This window comes from Callithrix jacchus, chromosome 12 (assembly GCF_049354715.1).
Source record: "Callithrix jacchus isolate 240 chromosome 12, calJac240_pri, whole genome shotgun sequence".
Taxonomy (NCBI): domain Eukaryota; kingdom Metazoa; phylum Chordata; class Mammalia; order Primates; family Cebidae; genus Callithrix; species Callithrix jacchus.
In genome coordinates this window covers 115,810,709-115,826,970 of record NC_133513.1, presented here as the reverse complement: position 1 = coordinate 115,826,970, position 16,262 = coordinate 115,810,709, and the positions used below count along the sequence as shown (strand labels likewise).

At 38.0% G+C, this 16,262-nt stretch overlaps 1 protein-coding gene across 12 annotated transcripts in view; it reads right to left on the bottom strand.

Annotated features, from left to right (window-relative positions):
- The window catches only part of PLEKHA1 (pleckstrin homology domain containing A1), a 67,017-nt gene that overhangs the window by 5,790 nt on the left and 44,965 nt on the right, over positions 1-16,262 (bottom strand). For all 12 annotated transcript variants that reach the window (XM_078346698.1, XM_035269346.3, XM_035269340.3 and 9 more), the window contains exons 7-10: positions 10,116-10,259; positions 8,522-8,590; positions 2,186-2,250; positions 1,471-1,534 (exon numbers count right to left, since the gene is read on the bottom strand). In XM_078346698.1, coding sequence (XP_078202824.1) covers positions 1,471-1,534; positions 2,186-2,250; positions 8,522-8,590; positions 10,116-10,259 — 342 coding nt within the window. The remainder of the gene's footprint in view (positions 1-1,470; positions 1,535-2,185; positions 2,251-8,521; positions 8,591-10,115; positions 10,260-16,262) is intronic.

Genomic DNA, 16,262 nt, shown 5'->3' with positions numbered 1-16,262 from the left:
TTTCAATATGAATTTTAAATCTTACTACGAAATTAAATCCAATTAAATAAGGCCCCAAGAGGAGTTTACAGAGATACTGCCTCTTGCTTCTATATTCTAAAATATTATACTTCTAGAACCTAGAAATATTAAAAAATTTACAATACAAGATATTTTTGAATAAGTAATATTAACAAAAACTTAAAAACAGGCAAAGGTACAGTATATTTCATTCAGTACTAATGGAAATATAATTCTAGAAATTAATTTGACAAAATAGAAAGGGTCACACTCTGATACTCTCAATTAGAAACTTACCCTAAATAAATCAGCCAAAGTAATGCACAAAGATGTATTTCATCACATCATTTATTGCAGTAAATGTATAAAAACTGTGCATATAAACGTTCAGCAACATAGTAAACAGGAACAATTTACTAGTGGAACATCAATACAATGGAGGATGGTGCAGTTCTAAAAGGTCTTCAGATAATTTTTAATGACATGGAAAAAAAACAATATAGGAAACAAACAGAATATAACACTATATTTAGTATGACCCCACCTATTATAAAAATATATACCTGAAGAAAGGGAGCAAAAACATAAGAATGGTTGCCTCAATGTGGAATTGACTGTTTTATAAACCACATCTTTCTATATTTTCATTGTTTTCTGGAATAAGCATATTTAACTTTAATAAAACAAAAACAAATCATCTTTTTTTTTTTTTTTTTTTTTTGAGACAGGGTCTCACCCTGTCACCCAGACTGGAGTGCAGTAACACGAGCTCAGCTCACACCAACCTCTGCCTCCTGGGTTCAAATGATTCTAGCGCCTCAGCCTCCCAAGTAGCTGGGCTTACAGGCCTGCATCACCACACCTGGCTAATTTTTGTATTTTTAGTAGAGATGAGTTTTTTCCATGTTGCCCAGGTTGGTCTTGAAGAACTCCTGGACTCAAGTGATGTGCCTGCCTTGACCTCCCAAAATGCAGGGATTACAGGCGTCAGCTACCACACCAGCCCAAATCTTTATAAAAACTTTCTTTTTAAATAATTCAATGAGATATGCAAAAAGTACAATTTAAACTTAAATACAGGATGCCAACTATCAGATCTACTCTCTACTTTTACTTTGGGTATTTTCTTATAAGGTTACCAAAAAATGATATAACAGAAAAATCAAAATTCCAAAATATGTGCAAAAGTAATCTGACTTGAAGGTACACACTTAACATCTAAATTAAAAGCATTTCCCTTTCTCCAAATACTTAGTTCTAGTTCACTATTCATAAGAAAGAATATTCCCACTTCCTGAACATATAACTCTACCAATAACTCTATATATACCATCCTTCTATTAAGCTGGTGAATTACAGTCGTCATATTTTTTAAACCTCAAGAGCAACAAGCTTATTTATGTTTATTTCACCTCTAAAATTATTAATTGCTTGTTAGGAGGATCTACAATTGCCAAATAAGTATCTTACCTGCACGTAGAAAGTTCGAGACGTTGTTACAATTTCAAAGAGGTTGTCCCTCATCATTATGTCACTGTATGAAAAAAAAATCCAATTATACTTAAATAACAGTTGTTTGACAATTTCTCTGTTTACCCAGTACCCAGCATGTGTCAATAAATAAATATGAGGTAAAGCACTGATTTGACAAACCCAAATTACTTTTCCCCATTTATTTTCATATAAGATTTTACATATTTTATGTAGTTTTGCTTTTAGAAAAAGTTCATAATGCAACTTTAAAGTTCAGTTTGATGAAACACTGTCACATTTTCTTGTGTTGTATGCTCTACTCTGCATCTTTTAAACACTAAAATTAATACACTAATTTGTCAAATCTGATGGCCAAACCATAAGCTGTTTACATTAAATTTCTTCCTTTCCATTAATAAGCCGTTTGTGCATTTTTAGATTTCAAAGAAACAAAGGATTGTTTCCTAGTTTTTAGTTTTCAAATGAACAAAATATTTCAATCTGAGGGTTTTGAAAATTCTAACATATCTCAACTATAAAGAATTAAATATAATCTTTAACCTGAGGGTTTTGAAAATTCTAGCATATCCCAGCTATAAAAAGTTAAAACATAACTACAATTTATATGGAAAAATGTAATCTGTAAGTATATTACTCAAACTAAGGCACTGTTCTGTGTTCATACAGGCATCAAGTCAGAGCTGTTCCTTACCTTTGCTTACATTCCTGGACTTTATGAACCTCTTTAAGTGGAATAACACGAAGAGGTTCCTTTTCCTGGCAAAAAAAAAAAAAAGGCGGATACATGATGTTCATTCTTAAAATCCTTCCAAAGGTTAGCTGTCTTATTTGAAGACCCATGTGAAAATCATACTTCTTTTCTGAAGCACATCTCAGAAATAAATCTACCTTCTTAAGCCATCCAGCATCTGAACAGCTCAAACACTATAGTCTCATATACACTGTTGTTTGAAGCAAAAAAAAACTGCATATGACACTTATTTATGTTATTTCTGGCCTTAAAGACAGCATAGCTTATTAAAAGCTATTAGCCATCAGACTGTCCCCAATGGACGCATGTGCCAGTATGCGCAGCACCTTCTTTTCTGGAATGTCACTTTGATATACAAGTCAGCAGAGCAAGTGCACATCCAGCTTTCACTTAATTTTGCCATTTTACAAATATCACTTCTATAAATACACACACACACACACACACACAATTGTATGTTTACTAAGTGCTGAGACATCTGCTAGGTTTTAAATGTTTTATCTCACACTTTCCACAACCCTACAACATATGTACTATTTATTCATGTGCTGAAACTGCAGATTAGACATGTTAAATATCGCAGCCAAGGTTACAAAGTAGATATAAGATACAAATATAAAACTGGCTCCTAATAGCATATTTCTAGTATACATTCCACAAAATATAATATACATATTTCATTCACTATGCAGCATGAAAATTAAGATATATCATTACTTTATGCAGCACCAAAGATAAAACTAAACCATGATGGAGTACTTTTTTTATTTGAGACACAGAGTTTCACTCTTGTTGCCCAGGCTGGAGTGCAATGGCGTGATCTCAGCTCACTGCAACCTCCCCCTCAGGGTTCAAGTGAATTCTCCCGCCTCAGCCTCCAGAGTACCTGGGATTATAGGTGCCCACCACCATGCTCAGCTAATTTTTGTATTTTTAGTAGAGAAAGGGTTTCGCCATGTTGGCCAGGCTGGTCTTAAACTCATGATCTCTGGTGATCCGCCCACCGTGGCCTCCCAAAGTGCTGGAATTACAGGCGTGAGCCACTGCACCCAGCCTGGAGTGCTTTAAAAAATAAAAAAATAAAAATCACAGATCTTTTTTAAAAAGTTTCACAAAATAGTTTAATTTTCAAATAACTTCACACTATAAAAGACTTAGAAAAATGGTACAAATAATATCTATATATCCTACACCGTGTTTTCTGAACTGTTAATATTTTACATTTGCTTTATCACTATGTTTATATATGTGTGTGTGTGAGTATATAGAGATTCCTGAAATGCCTGAAGGTAAGTTGCAAATACGATGTACCTTTACTACTAAAATACTTCAGTGTGTATTTCCTAAAACATGGATGTGCTCTTGCCTAACCACAGTGCAATTATGAAAACTGGAAACTCAACACTGATGCAATACTATAATCTACAGACCATCTTCAGCTTTCACTAACTGCCCTACTCATACTCTTTACAGCACAAGGACAACTATTTTCTGATCCAGAGTTTAATTAATCCAGGGTCATATCTTGTATGTAGCTGTCATGTCTCCTGTAACTGTGGTACAGTTCTTCAACAGTTTTTCAGAGTTTTAAAAAGACCAGGCCAGTTATTTTTGTAGAACACCTCCCAGTTTGGGTTTGTCTCATATTTGCTGAAATTCAGGTTATACATTTTTGACAGGAAGCCATAGGCATGACACTGTTCTTCTCAGTGGACCACTATTAGGAGGTACACACCTGATGGTGGCTTGTCCTGTCACCGGTGTGTTAACTCTGATCTCTCGCTTAAGGTCATGTTTGCCAGTAACTGTAAAATTATTTTTTCCCTTTGTCATTGTTAAGTATCTTGTGAGGAGATACCTGGAACCGATGTAATACCGGGATTCCCATCATAATTTTACCACTAGTTTTATCAAACACTGAAGCCTCTTGCCTGAAACCATTACTAGTGGCTGCCAAATGGTGATTTATTCTAACCCCATCAATCCATCTACATGTATTAAGACAGAATTTTATTCTAAGGAAATTTTTTCCTTCTCCATTCATTTATTCATGACTCATCTTATTCTATGTAATAGAATAGTAATGGATAGTATAATCCATTACTATCATTATTTATTTTGTTGTTTAAATTGTCTGCATTTTGGTCAGGCCCTTCGAGGTAATTTCTGTGTCCTTTTGACATGTTCCATTCATTCTCTGAGGCACTTCCTTATTTTCTGGTACAACTTCATTTTCTGACCTCAGGTGGTACTTTATCTGCCCCAACTCTGAAATCAGTTATATCACCAAGGGTTCCTGATTCCTTTTGTTTACAGAATGGCATTTACAGTTGCCTTTGGACAGGATGGGTAGGGATTTGCCAATCTCTTCACTCAGCCACAACCTTCTCATGATAGATGAGAATATTTCAGTGCAGTTTTAATTATCAGTGATGTCAATTTTTAAAATATTTAAGACCTATTTTAATTTTTTAAAATTGAATATTCATGTCTTTTGTTCATTTGCCCACTAATTTCCCATCCATTTTCTTTTTTAAATTTTGAAACAATCACGAATTTATACAAGGATTGAAAATACAGCACAAAGAACTGATTTTCCTGAACCACTTCAGAGTGAGTTACTGACCTGTCCCACACTACCCCTGAATACTTCTCCTATAAAGACATCTCTTACATAATCACAACATAATCATCAGAATCAGAAAACTATGCCCAAAATATTTTTTATTAGAGCAAAAGAATTCCGTTCAGAAGCACGAACACCATCTGCTTATCAAATATTTTCTTTCCCTCAGTCTGGAACAGCTCCTCATTATTTCCTTGACTTGCATAATCTTGACTCTATTGAAGAGTGCAAGGTATTATTTTGGAGAATGACTCTCATTTGGGTATGCCTCATGAGATTCAGAGTATTCACCTTGGGCAGGAGAATCACCAGGGTGATGTTGTCTTCTTAATGCTACCCTGTCAGGTGGTAAGTGACTTCAGTTTATCTCATTAACAATGACATTCATTTTAATCATCTGACCAACCTGAGTAAAGTCGTATCTGCCAGGTTTCCTGGCTGTAATGTTATAATGAATCTCTATGTACTCACACACACACACATATAAACATAGTGATAAAGCAAATGTAAAATATTATCCCCTTGTACAATACTTAATACCTATTTTAGTAGATAGGTACTTTGAAACTATGTAAATATCTCATTCCTCATGATACATATAGATATACATCCATTCACCAAAAACTACAGTTTCTCTGACAAGAAACTTGGCTTCTATTATCCTTAATGTATTTCCTTATTTTATCAATCAGTGTGTATGAGGCCATTCTCCCGTCTCTGCCACACCCCCACCTTCCCTTCCCCATGTGGATGCCCTTCTCTCCCTACTCCACGTGGGGCTAACCCCCTAAGAAGACAGCCTCCTTATCCTGCGTGGGCTCTGACAGCCACACAAGGCTACACTGGTTCCTCTTGGATGCCTATGTTGCTTTGCCTCACCTAATAAAATGGGGTCTGAATTGTTTGGGATTGACGGAAGGAAAAGAGGGCAAAGACGATGAGGAAAAATCCTCTCATTTCTTAAGATTCTTTGTAAGTTTTATCTCTAATATATGTTGCAAATATGTTCACCAGTTTTTCAGTTGTGCACTTCAGTCTTTTATACTTATTTTTAAAACTTTTAAATGATCTTTTAGAGATACACACTGAGATATATCCAGATGAAATGGGAGATATCTAGATTTGCCTCAAAATATGAAGCAGGAAGTGGCTGGTAGAACAGAAACAAGACGAGCTGAGCCATGTGTTAACAATTATGACATCTAGGTGATGGGTACATGCAGGTTCCATATATTATTTCTGTCTACTAAAAGTGTATGTTTACACTTTTCCATGATGAAAAGGTTTTATAAATGAGCCCATTTATACTTTAAACATGTTTGTCATATATCATTCTTGAGCATATATAAAAAAGAAAAATATAAACAAGATATACTGGTCACAATTTTTGTTTTTTGACATGGAGTTTCATTCTTGTTATCCAGCTCGGAGTGCAATGGCACAATCTTGGCTCACTGTAACCTCCGCCTCCTGGGTTCTAGAGATTCTCCTGCCTGTCTCCTGAGCAGCTGGGTTACAGGCATGTGCCACCATGCACAGCTGATTTTTGTATTTTTAGTAGAGATGGGGTTTCTCCATGTTGGTCAGGCTGGCCTCAAACTCCTGACTTCAGGTGATCCGCCCACTTCAGCCTCCCAAAGTGCTGGGATTATAGGCGAGAGCCACCGCCCTGGGCCTGGTTATAGTTTTTTAAGATTTCACATCCAGATTCCAGATCTTCCAATCATTTTTTGACTTGGAGCCACCAATGTCCAAGTTTTTCACTCCACGCCATTCTTTACGCCAAAAAGTGTTGGTGATGCAGTATTTAAGAATGTTTCAGGATATCCCTGAGATTTTCTCTGAAGCTGCCAGCACTGTTTTCTGCACATGCTGATGCTGGTGTCTTCTGGATTTTACCCAAAGGATAGTATGTGCAGCCTGGCTGCCCCTCACCGTTAGCAACTCTAAGAAATACCCCTAAAATTTCAGAAATGTTAAAACTGGGGGAGGGGAAGCTGAGACAAAAACTACTACAGAAATATTTACTAAGCTTTGAAGACCTGTACACTGGGCATTATTCTGTGGAATTTAAGAAAAAGAACAAAGAACTACCACAGGAGATAGATTAACTATACTCTGTAAAATTAGGAAAACATAAGTATAGTTATAATTACTGGTCTTTAAAGGTTTTCAGCTTTATCTGCAATTTCCAAATACTGAAAATATTCCTAAATATTAAAACTACTGTTGATGATGGGGGCACATGACAATTTCCCCACCAAAACTCAACTCCTGGAGGCCAAAGAACTTTACTAATTATTCTCCTTCATTTCCAGTTCCCTGAACAGTGCGCCAGATTCATGGAGAGCTCAATGAATGTCTGTTGCATGAATGACTCTTCCCAGAAGTATTGGCATTAAATAAAATCAATGAGTCAACCTGCTGACCAAGCACAACTGTAGTCTTCTGAGACAACAAGGCAGGTACTTTCTAAACCAAGTAACTACCACTTCCAGTTGAAGCTCTTAAGCTTTGAGAAAGCCACAAGCTAAAATGCCTCTTCTTGCTGTGCTATGCCATTTTATATTCATTCAAAGACACTTACTGATTGTCTACCAAATGCCAGGCCCTGTGATCATAAAAGACTACAAGAGTCTTTACCCTCAAGAAGCTCATTTAATTTAGTAGCAAAGACAAGTATGCACGTGACTGCAAAACCTGAGAAGAGTATTATGATAGAGGTATGCATAGGGTACCACAGGACATACAAAGAGAAGACACTTAACCCAGTCTAAAAGCTTACCTGAAGGAGCTGACTGCTGAGGTCAGTCTTAAACTATTCCCTTCCTATACACTAGTGCTCTGCTGGCCAATACAGTGGCCATTATGTATAATGATGTAAATTTAAATTAATTAAAATGAAATAAAGTCAGTTTCTCAGTACACTAGCCACATTTCCAGCACTCAACAGCTACATGTAGGTAGTGCCATTGGAAAATACATATACGAAACATTTCCATTTGTGCAGAAAGTTCTAAGGAACAATGCTGTTCTGGTGACTTCATTCAAATAAAGTACAAAGTTCCCTTCTCAAAGATCCGATACAAAAAGAAGAGGTAGGATAGACATTTATAGTACAGAAGTGCATTCAATTTATCCAATAAGCGATTTCAGGACTCAGGTCACCCAACAATATTTTAAATAAGGATGCTACTCACACAAGGCAAAGAGGGAATTTCAATCTCTGATCCTACCTTCAGGGAGAACAAAAACATTTTATGTGAAGTGACTAATGAGTCAATCTGAACTAGGTAAAGAAAATGTTAAGAGAAGACAGAAATACAGAGGCTTAAATGTTGACTTTACAGACAGAATTCTTTACACCAGCTCCTCTGATGCCCCTTTAGAGAAAATTTATAGACTAGGGGATTCTGAGATCTCCAGATCTTTCAAGGTCGAATGCTGCTTTGAAGATAGGATCTTTTTACTTAACCACAAATTTAAGAAAAATATCATTAACCAAAAGCATCACAACCAAATAAACTGTAAGTATCTCTAAAAACTAGTTATTCTAAAACTAGAGAACAGTACCAGAAATTATATATAATCACTACAATGCAACACTTTTCAAACATTTTTATGGCAACATTTATAATGTAACAACATACCAGCTCAGATTTGAAGTAGCCTATTGTGTTTTCATCCAACTGAAAATATCTTCTCTTCCAGTTTTTCATCTACCAGAGATGAACACAGACATAAGACTTCTCTGTTTCTAAGAATGTCAAATGTTAGTCACCATTTAATTACCCTGATACGAACCCACAATCAGACATGCCAAGCACCGAAATATCTCATTACCTCCCTGAGAGATGCGATAAATTAAATCTCATCCCTCTCTAGCTACCCAGGCTTTGAATTCCTAATTCAATTTTTGGTGCCTGGCTTTCATCTTTTATTGTATGATTTTATGGTATTATTTCATTTATTTGATGCTGAAACAGTTTTTATATTTTAAAGCACTTCCCCTTCCTCCTACTCCCTGCCTCCTTCTGCCCCAAGTAAAGAGCAAACACAGGAAATGTTATTAAACCACATTAAGTTTCTCTATCTGTAAAAATGCACGAATTCTTCCACAAGTACTTTTTAGTAAAGCAGTAAATATTTAATAAAGTAAACCTATTTTGTACAAATATTTTTTGTCAATAAAATACCGTTTTTGCAAAAGCACTTAAGGAAACAAAAAGGAACCATCAGGCTGTCTCTGTACATAAAACAGAGAGCATCACAGCCTGATGAGAATACTGACTCTACCTGCAGACATTCTACAGTAAGAAACCCCTGCCCTCACCGCCATTTTCCTCAGCCTAAAGCAGGTCAAACGGGGTCAAAGAACATTCCTCTGGCTGCCCTAAAAAAATTAGAGTTTCCAAAAACTGATGAGAAGTCAAACAGAACAACCAAAATAATTTAAAGTATTTATTTACTCGCAGACTTTTAAAAAACATTTTCAAACTTTAAAGTTTATTATCTTAGGAAATTCTAAAGATCTAGTTCACACAAAAAGAATGGCTTAGACAGCAAGGTATGTTGCAACCTCAGAAATACTGGTAAATTTACTTGCTCTTACAAAAAAATTCATCATGGAACTAATTATGTGGGAATACCTGGGCTAACCCATAACAGCTTTTACCAAGTACCAGGTGCTATGCAAAGGGAAACACACCTCTCTTATTTACATCTCTTAAAAAGCAAAACTCTAGATGGTAGGTTTTATATGATATTCCTTAAAACCGAAACTGAGGGCCTCAGAGGTTAAGTAAGTAGCCCAAGGTCAGAGAGCTTACCACTGGGGCCAGCCCAGTGCCTAATCAAGGAAGGGACCCTACCATCCCCGACTCCTTCTCCAGCCCCTGGCCTGCCATCTCCCCACTACAGCTCTTTTTCCCTGACCCACTCCTGAGGATGAGTGGAGATCAACAGAAAAACTTTCTAGAACATTAAGCTGTTAGAAAAGCTCATTTAAACTGAAAGTCAATGGTAATAGGCATTAACTTTCCTGGTCCCCTGCAAACCAAGCAAATAATAGCATTGAGTTTTAAGCACAGAATAACCCCTATTTTATCTCGTGACTCTCCTCAGCATGCTGGTCTCTCACTTTGGGTCTTTCATAAAATAAAGCAAACAATTTGCCTGTTAATTTGAGTCTGCTAGAACAGAATCCCTTTTTCATTGTTTCATATATTTTGTTCGGCTACTCACCACAGCTCCTTGCTTGACACAATATCCAGCTTTGATAACTGCACTATCCAGAGGTGGTTTAGGAGCAAAGTAAGGGAGATGGCTTTGTGACCGTTTCAGATGATTTCTGTCAATACTTTCACCACATTCATTTACTTCTTCTTTCTAAAACGAAGCAAAATGAATAAATAATTTTCTTGCTTGTTTAGTTTCAAAGCATTCTTTTATTTCATGTTATCCCAGTGGAAAATCTTAAAATTCATCTTAGATTAGTTAGAAATAGATTTCTGAAGGGTTTTCTAATTAATCTGAGATACTTAATCACAATTTTCCTGTCACTGGTTAAAGCACAAATTTCCATTCCTCTTCTGCACCAGTCCTGCCACCAGCGCTCTTTTTGGGAGAAAGGGTTAACTTTTTATTTTGAAATAATTATACAGATTCACCAGAAGCTGCCCCAAAAAAGTACAACAGGTCCTATGCAGCCTTTCACAAGTTTCCCCTCAGAGGGGAAACTCCATAACATCAAAAACAAGAAACTGACATTAGTACAACCCACAAACTTTATCCAAAGTTGACCAGTCTGACATACATTCATTTGTCTATGTGTCTACACAGTTCTATGCAGTTTTATCACATATGTAGATCTGTGTAACTACCACTACATTTCAGACTCAGGACCGGTCATCACCCCAAGGCTCCCTTGTGCAGCTTTACAGCTCCTGCCCCCAAATCCCTTGGCAACCTGTTCTCCAAGACTGTAACTTTGACATTTTTTAAACATAATGTAAATGGAAGCATACGGGAAGTTATCTTTTGAGATTATCTTTTTCCACTCAGCATAATTCTCTAGAGATTCGTCCAGGCTGTTCCATCTATCTAAAGTTCATTCCTTGCTATTGCTGTATTCCATGGAATGGATGGATGACCAACTTCTTAACTGTTCACCCATTAAAGGACATTTGAGTTGTTTCCCGCTTTTAGCTATTAGGAAAAAAACTGCTATCAACATTCATGCCTAAGTTTGTGTGTGAACATCATTTTCCCTTTCTCTACGATAAACACCTAGGCCTGCAAATGTTGGGTTGTATAGTAATCACAAGCTTACTTTTATTTAAGAAAAGAAAGAAAAAACCTCCAAAGTGTTTTTCTGAGTGGCTATACTTTTTCATTCCCACCAGCAACACCTGAGAGATCATGTTTCTCCTCATCCCTGGCAGCACTGTGTTATCATTAACTTTTATTTTAGCCATTCTGACAGGTGTCCAGCAACATCTCATCATGCTCTTAATTTGTATTCCCTACTAGCTAATGATGGTGAACATCTTTTCATGTGCTTACCAACTGTGTATTTTTTGTCTTTTGATAAAATACCTGTTCATGAATTTTCTAATTGGATTTCTTGGGCTTTTTACTGTCAGGTTCTGAGTTCTTTACATGCTCTTTATATGTTCTACATATAAGTTCTTTGTCGGACATGTGGTTTGCAAATATTTTCTCCCAGTTTGTAGCTCTTCTTTTCAACCTCTTAAGAAGGTTTTTCACAGAGCAAATAGTTTTTATTTTGATGAGTTTCAATGTACCTATTTTTGCTTTACAGATTGTGCTTTTGATTTATCACAACTCTGCCTAGTCATAGAACAAGACTTTCTCCTACGCTCTTTTCTAAAAGTATTGTAGTTACATATTTTAAAAGTCAGTCCAGTGTGTTTTTTAAAAAAAATTGGCTGGGCATGGTGGCTCACGCCTGTAATCCCAGCACTTTGGGAGGCTGAATCAGGCAGATCATCACTTGAGGTCAGGAGTTCAAGACTAGCCTGGCCAATATGGTAAAACCCCGTCTCTACTAAAAATGCAAAAATCAGAGCCAGGCATGGCAGCACACACCTGTAATCCCAGCTACTCAGGAGGCTGAGGCAGGAAAAACACTTGAACCCAGGAGGTGGAGGCTGCAGTGACCAAGATTACACCACTGCACTCCAGCCTGGGTGTCAGAGTAAAACTCTGTCTCAAAAAAATAAAATAAAAATAAAAATAAACTATACCCAGGTTTTCATGTTCCCCGATGCACTGGTTCCATCTGTTTATTGACTGACTTTTTTTTTCAAGACACAGTCTCACTTTGTCACGCTGGCTAGAGTGCAATGGTGCAATCTCGGCTCACTTGCAACCTCCACCTCCCGGGTTCAAGAGATTCCTGTTCCTCAGCCACCCAAATAGTTGGGATTGCAGGCATGCGCCACCACACCCAGGTAATTTTTGTATTTTTTAGTAGAGACAGAGTATCACCATGTTGGTCAGGCTGGTCTCAAACGCCTGACCTAAATGATCTGCCTGGCTCAGTCTCCCAAAGTGTTGGGATTACATGCGTGAGCCAATGTGCCCAGCCAGTTCCCTATTTATAATATCTGACAATCTAGAATCCCACAAATAAGCCCAAAGTATATTTCTAGAATTTCTAAATTTCCTGAAAAAATCTAAGTCCTAAGAGTCACACATATCTTGAGGAACTTTCAACCCTTTCAAGGTTTAGACAGGTCAACACTAATTATATACTTAACTTTTTAATCCTAGCACTTAACTCACTGCTTATCCAATACTGAATACATTAATGTAAATGAGATTTAGTGTTCTCTCGTTACTATATTGCCTAAATGCTTTTACGATACTATTTTGTAATCTTTAAAACTATACTACAAAATAAATGACGCAATAAAATTCTATGAGATTTTTTTAATTACACCCCCCATAAAATCCTAGAACCTACTGAAATATCTATAACAAAATTACAATGCAACAAAATCTTAACTCTAAGCAAGATTAAAATAGCCACAGATACAAACTAACACAATATCTTAACACAACTACAGGAAAATCTTCTTAGCCCTTATGTCAACATAGGTCATAATACAAGTGAAAGAACCCTAACCTAGCCACATAGTAACCAGAAGGTTAACAGTTTTAAATCATTACTTTCGGAAAAGGAAATACACAATCCTAGCTTATTTTTTTATCCAACTTTGGTGAAAAATGTACATTCCTATGACAGCAGACATTTTTGTTCACTAACATACCCTTTGTCAAGCATAAAGAAAACACTCAGTGGTTAATTAATTAATGTTGTAAGATTTCTAATCCCACTAACCACCTCCCCTAGCAAAAGACCTGAAAAATGTGGGGGGTAATACAATCTCATCTAAAAGATTTATAAAATATCAAAGTCAAAGTTCAAAAGGCACACAGGTAATAAAAATGCCAAGCTTGGCAATACCAATTGATTTCCTTAAAATTCTTGGTTTCTCAACTACTAGTAACTTAATTTCCACTACAAATTATCCTTTTCAATAGTAAAACAAGAAATTTAAGCTCAAACAAGAGTTTTAATTTCATCAAAAATTGTTTATAAATTTATATTTTTCCTAAAACCCAAATAAAGACTTAATTTAGCATATTAGTACTTCTGAGACATAATTTAGTTAAAATTCATCCGTTTAGCTCACGTAGGCCAGGTTGTAGAAAAAAATAATTTTAAAAATTACTACTTGCAAACTTAAGAATATTCATCGTAGCACTGTTTATAAGGGTGAAAAAAACAAATGGGGGAAGATCCAAGATGGCCGTTTAGAAGCAGCTCAGGATTGCAGCTCCCAGTGAAAGCGCAGAGGGTGAGTGGATGCCGCATTTCCAGACGGATCTTTATTGCCCACAGACCAGGAGATTAGCAGGTGGAGGAGCCCCACAGGTCGCCAGCACAGATGTTTTGCCAGCACCCTGGCACGGTGGTTCTCCGTACAAAATACACTGGGTCTGCTTGACCTTTTAAGCTGGCGATTGGAACTCTGGGAAGGCAGAGTCACCCATTCATCTGATTAACAGGGAACTGAAACAGGGAGCCAAGCCAGGAGATTCCCAGGCAAAAAATCGCCTGAATCTCAGCGCTGCTGTTTTAGCCGGTGCAGTGGGTCGCCACACGGGAAATCACACAGATCCCGGCAACTTTTTAGCAGGCGACTGGAACACCTGGAAGACAGTCAATCGTTCAACTTAAAAAAAAAAGGGTCTGAGGCAGGGAGCTAGGTGATCAGGCTCAGCAGGTCCCACTTCCACAAAAAAAAAAAAAAAAAAAAGCAATTGGAAACGCTCTGGGTTGAGAGTTTCATAGCAAGCACAGCTGAACCAGGGACGGTCCAGCTCTGTAGAGGAGGGGCATCCACTATTACCGAGGCAGTAGTCCGCCACGGCTGGGGCAGTCGCTGCAAAGGCAACCTGCCATTACAGAGAGAGTCCACCATTACACAGTTGGGCCACCATTGCTGAGGCAGTTCTAACCAAACCCATATAAACAGGACTGCAGGGAAGTTCACAGGGCAGCAGGGCGGAGCCCACAGCAGCTCAGCAAAGCCTCTGCAGGCAGACAGTGACTAGGCTGCCTGCTTGCTGGGCAGGGCAGCCCTGAAAAAAAGGCAGCAGCACAATGGAAAATCATAAATAAAGCCCTAACTCCCCAGGACAGAGCACCTGGGAAAAAAAGGGGTTTATGAGTTCTGCTGCAGCAGATTTAAATTTACCTGCCCAGCAGCTCTGAATGAACAATGGAGCTTACAGTTCAGCACTTGAGCTCCTATAAAGGACAGACTGTCTCCTCAAGCAGCTCCCTGATCCCCATATATCCAAAGAGTCACCAAACAAAGGAGAGATCACACTGACTTTTGGCGGGCATCATTCTGGGACAAAGATAGCAGAAGAAGACACTGGTAGCAACCCTTACTCTTCTGCAGCTGTTGCAGGTGATCCCCAGGCAAGCAGGGCCTGGAGTGGACCTCAGCAGTCCTACAGCAGAGGGGCCAGATTATTAGAAGGAAAACTAAGAAACAGAAATAACTTCATCATCAACAAACTGGACGTCCACTCAGAGACCCAATCTGAAAAATCAGCAACTACAGAGATGACAGGTGGATAAATCCACAAAGATGGAAAGACACCAGCACGAAAAGGAGGAAAACGCCCAAAACCAGAACACTTCTCCTCCTACAAGGGATCACAATTCCTCACTAGCAAGGGAACAAGGCTGGATAGAGATTGAGTGTGATGAAATGACAGAATCAGACATCAGAAGGTGGGTAATAAGAAACTTCTGTGAGCTAAAAGAACATGTTCTAACCCAATGCAAAGAAACTAAGAATCGTGAAAAAAGATTTGACGAAATGCTAACAAGAATGGACAACTTAGAGAGGAATATAGGTGAATTGATGGAGCTGAAAAACACAACACGAGAACTTCGCGAAGCATGCACAAGTTTCAACAGACGAATTGACCAAGCAGAAGAAAGGCTATCAGAGGTCGAAGATCAACTCAACGAAATAAAACGAGAAGGCAAGATTAGAGAAAAAAGCATAAAAAGGAATGAACAAAGTCTCCAAGAAATATGGGACTACTTTGGGAGGCCGAGGCAGGTGGATCACGAGGTCAAGAGATCGTGACCATCCTGGTCAACATGGTGAAACCCCGTCTCTACTAAAAATACAAAAAACTAGCTGGGCATGGTGGCGTGTGCCTGTAGTCCCAGCCAGTCAGGAGGCTGAGGCAGGAGAATTGCCTGAACCCAGGAGGCAGAGGTTGTGGTGAGCTGAGATCATGCCATTGCACTCCAGCCTGGGTAACAAGAGTGAAACTCCATCCCAAAAAAAAGAAAAGAAATACGGGTCTATGTGAAAAGACCTAATCTACGTTTGATAGGTGTGCCTGAATGTGACGAAGAGAATGAATCCAAGCTGAAAAATACTCTTCAGGATATTATCCAGGAAAACTTCCCAACTTGGCAAGGCAGGCCAATATCCAAGTCCAGGAAATACAAAGACCACCACAAAGATATTCCGCAAGAAGAGCAACCCCAAGGCACATAATTGTCAGATTCACCGGGGTTGAAATGAAAGAGAAAATGCTAAGGGCAGCCAGAGAGAAAGGTCGGGTTACCCACAAAGGGAAGCCCATCAGACTCACAAAAGATCTCTCAGCAGAAACCCTACAAGCCAGAAGAGAGTGGAGGCCAATATTCAACATCCCTAAAGAAAAGAACTTTCAACCCAGAATTTCAAATCCAGCCAAACTCAGCTTCATAAGTGAAGGAAAAGTAAAATCCTTTGCAAACAAGCAAGTACTCAGAAATTT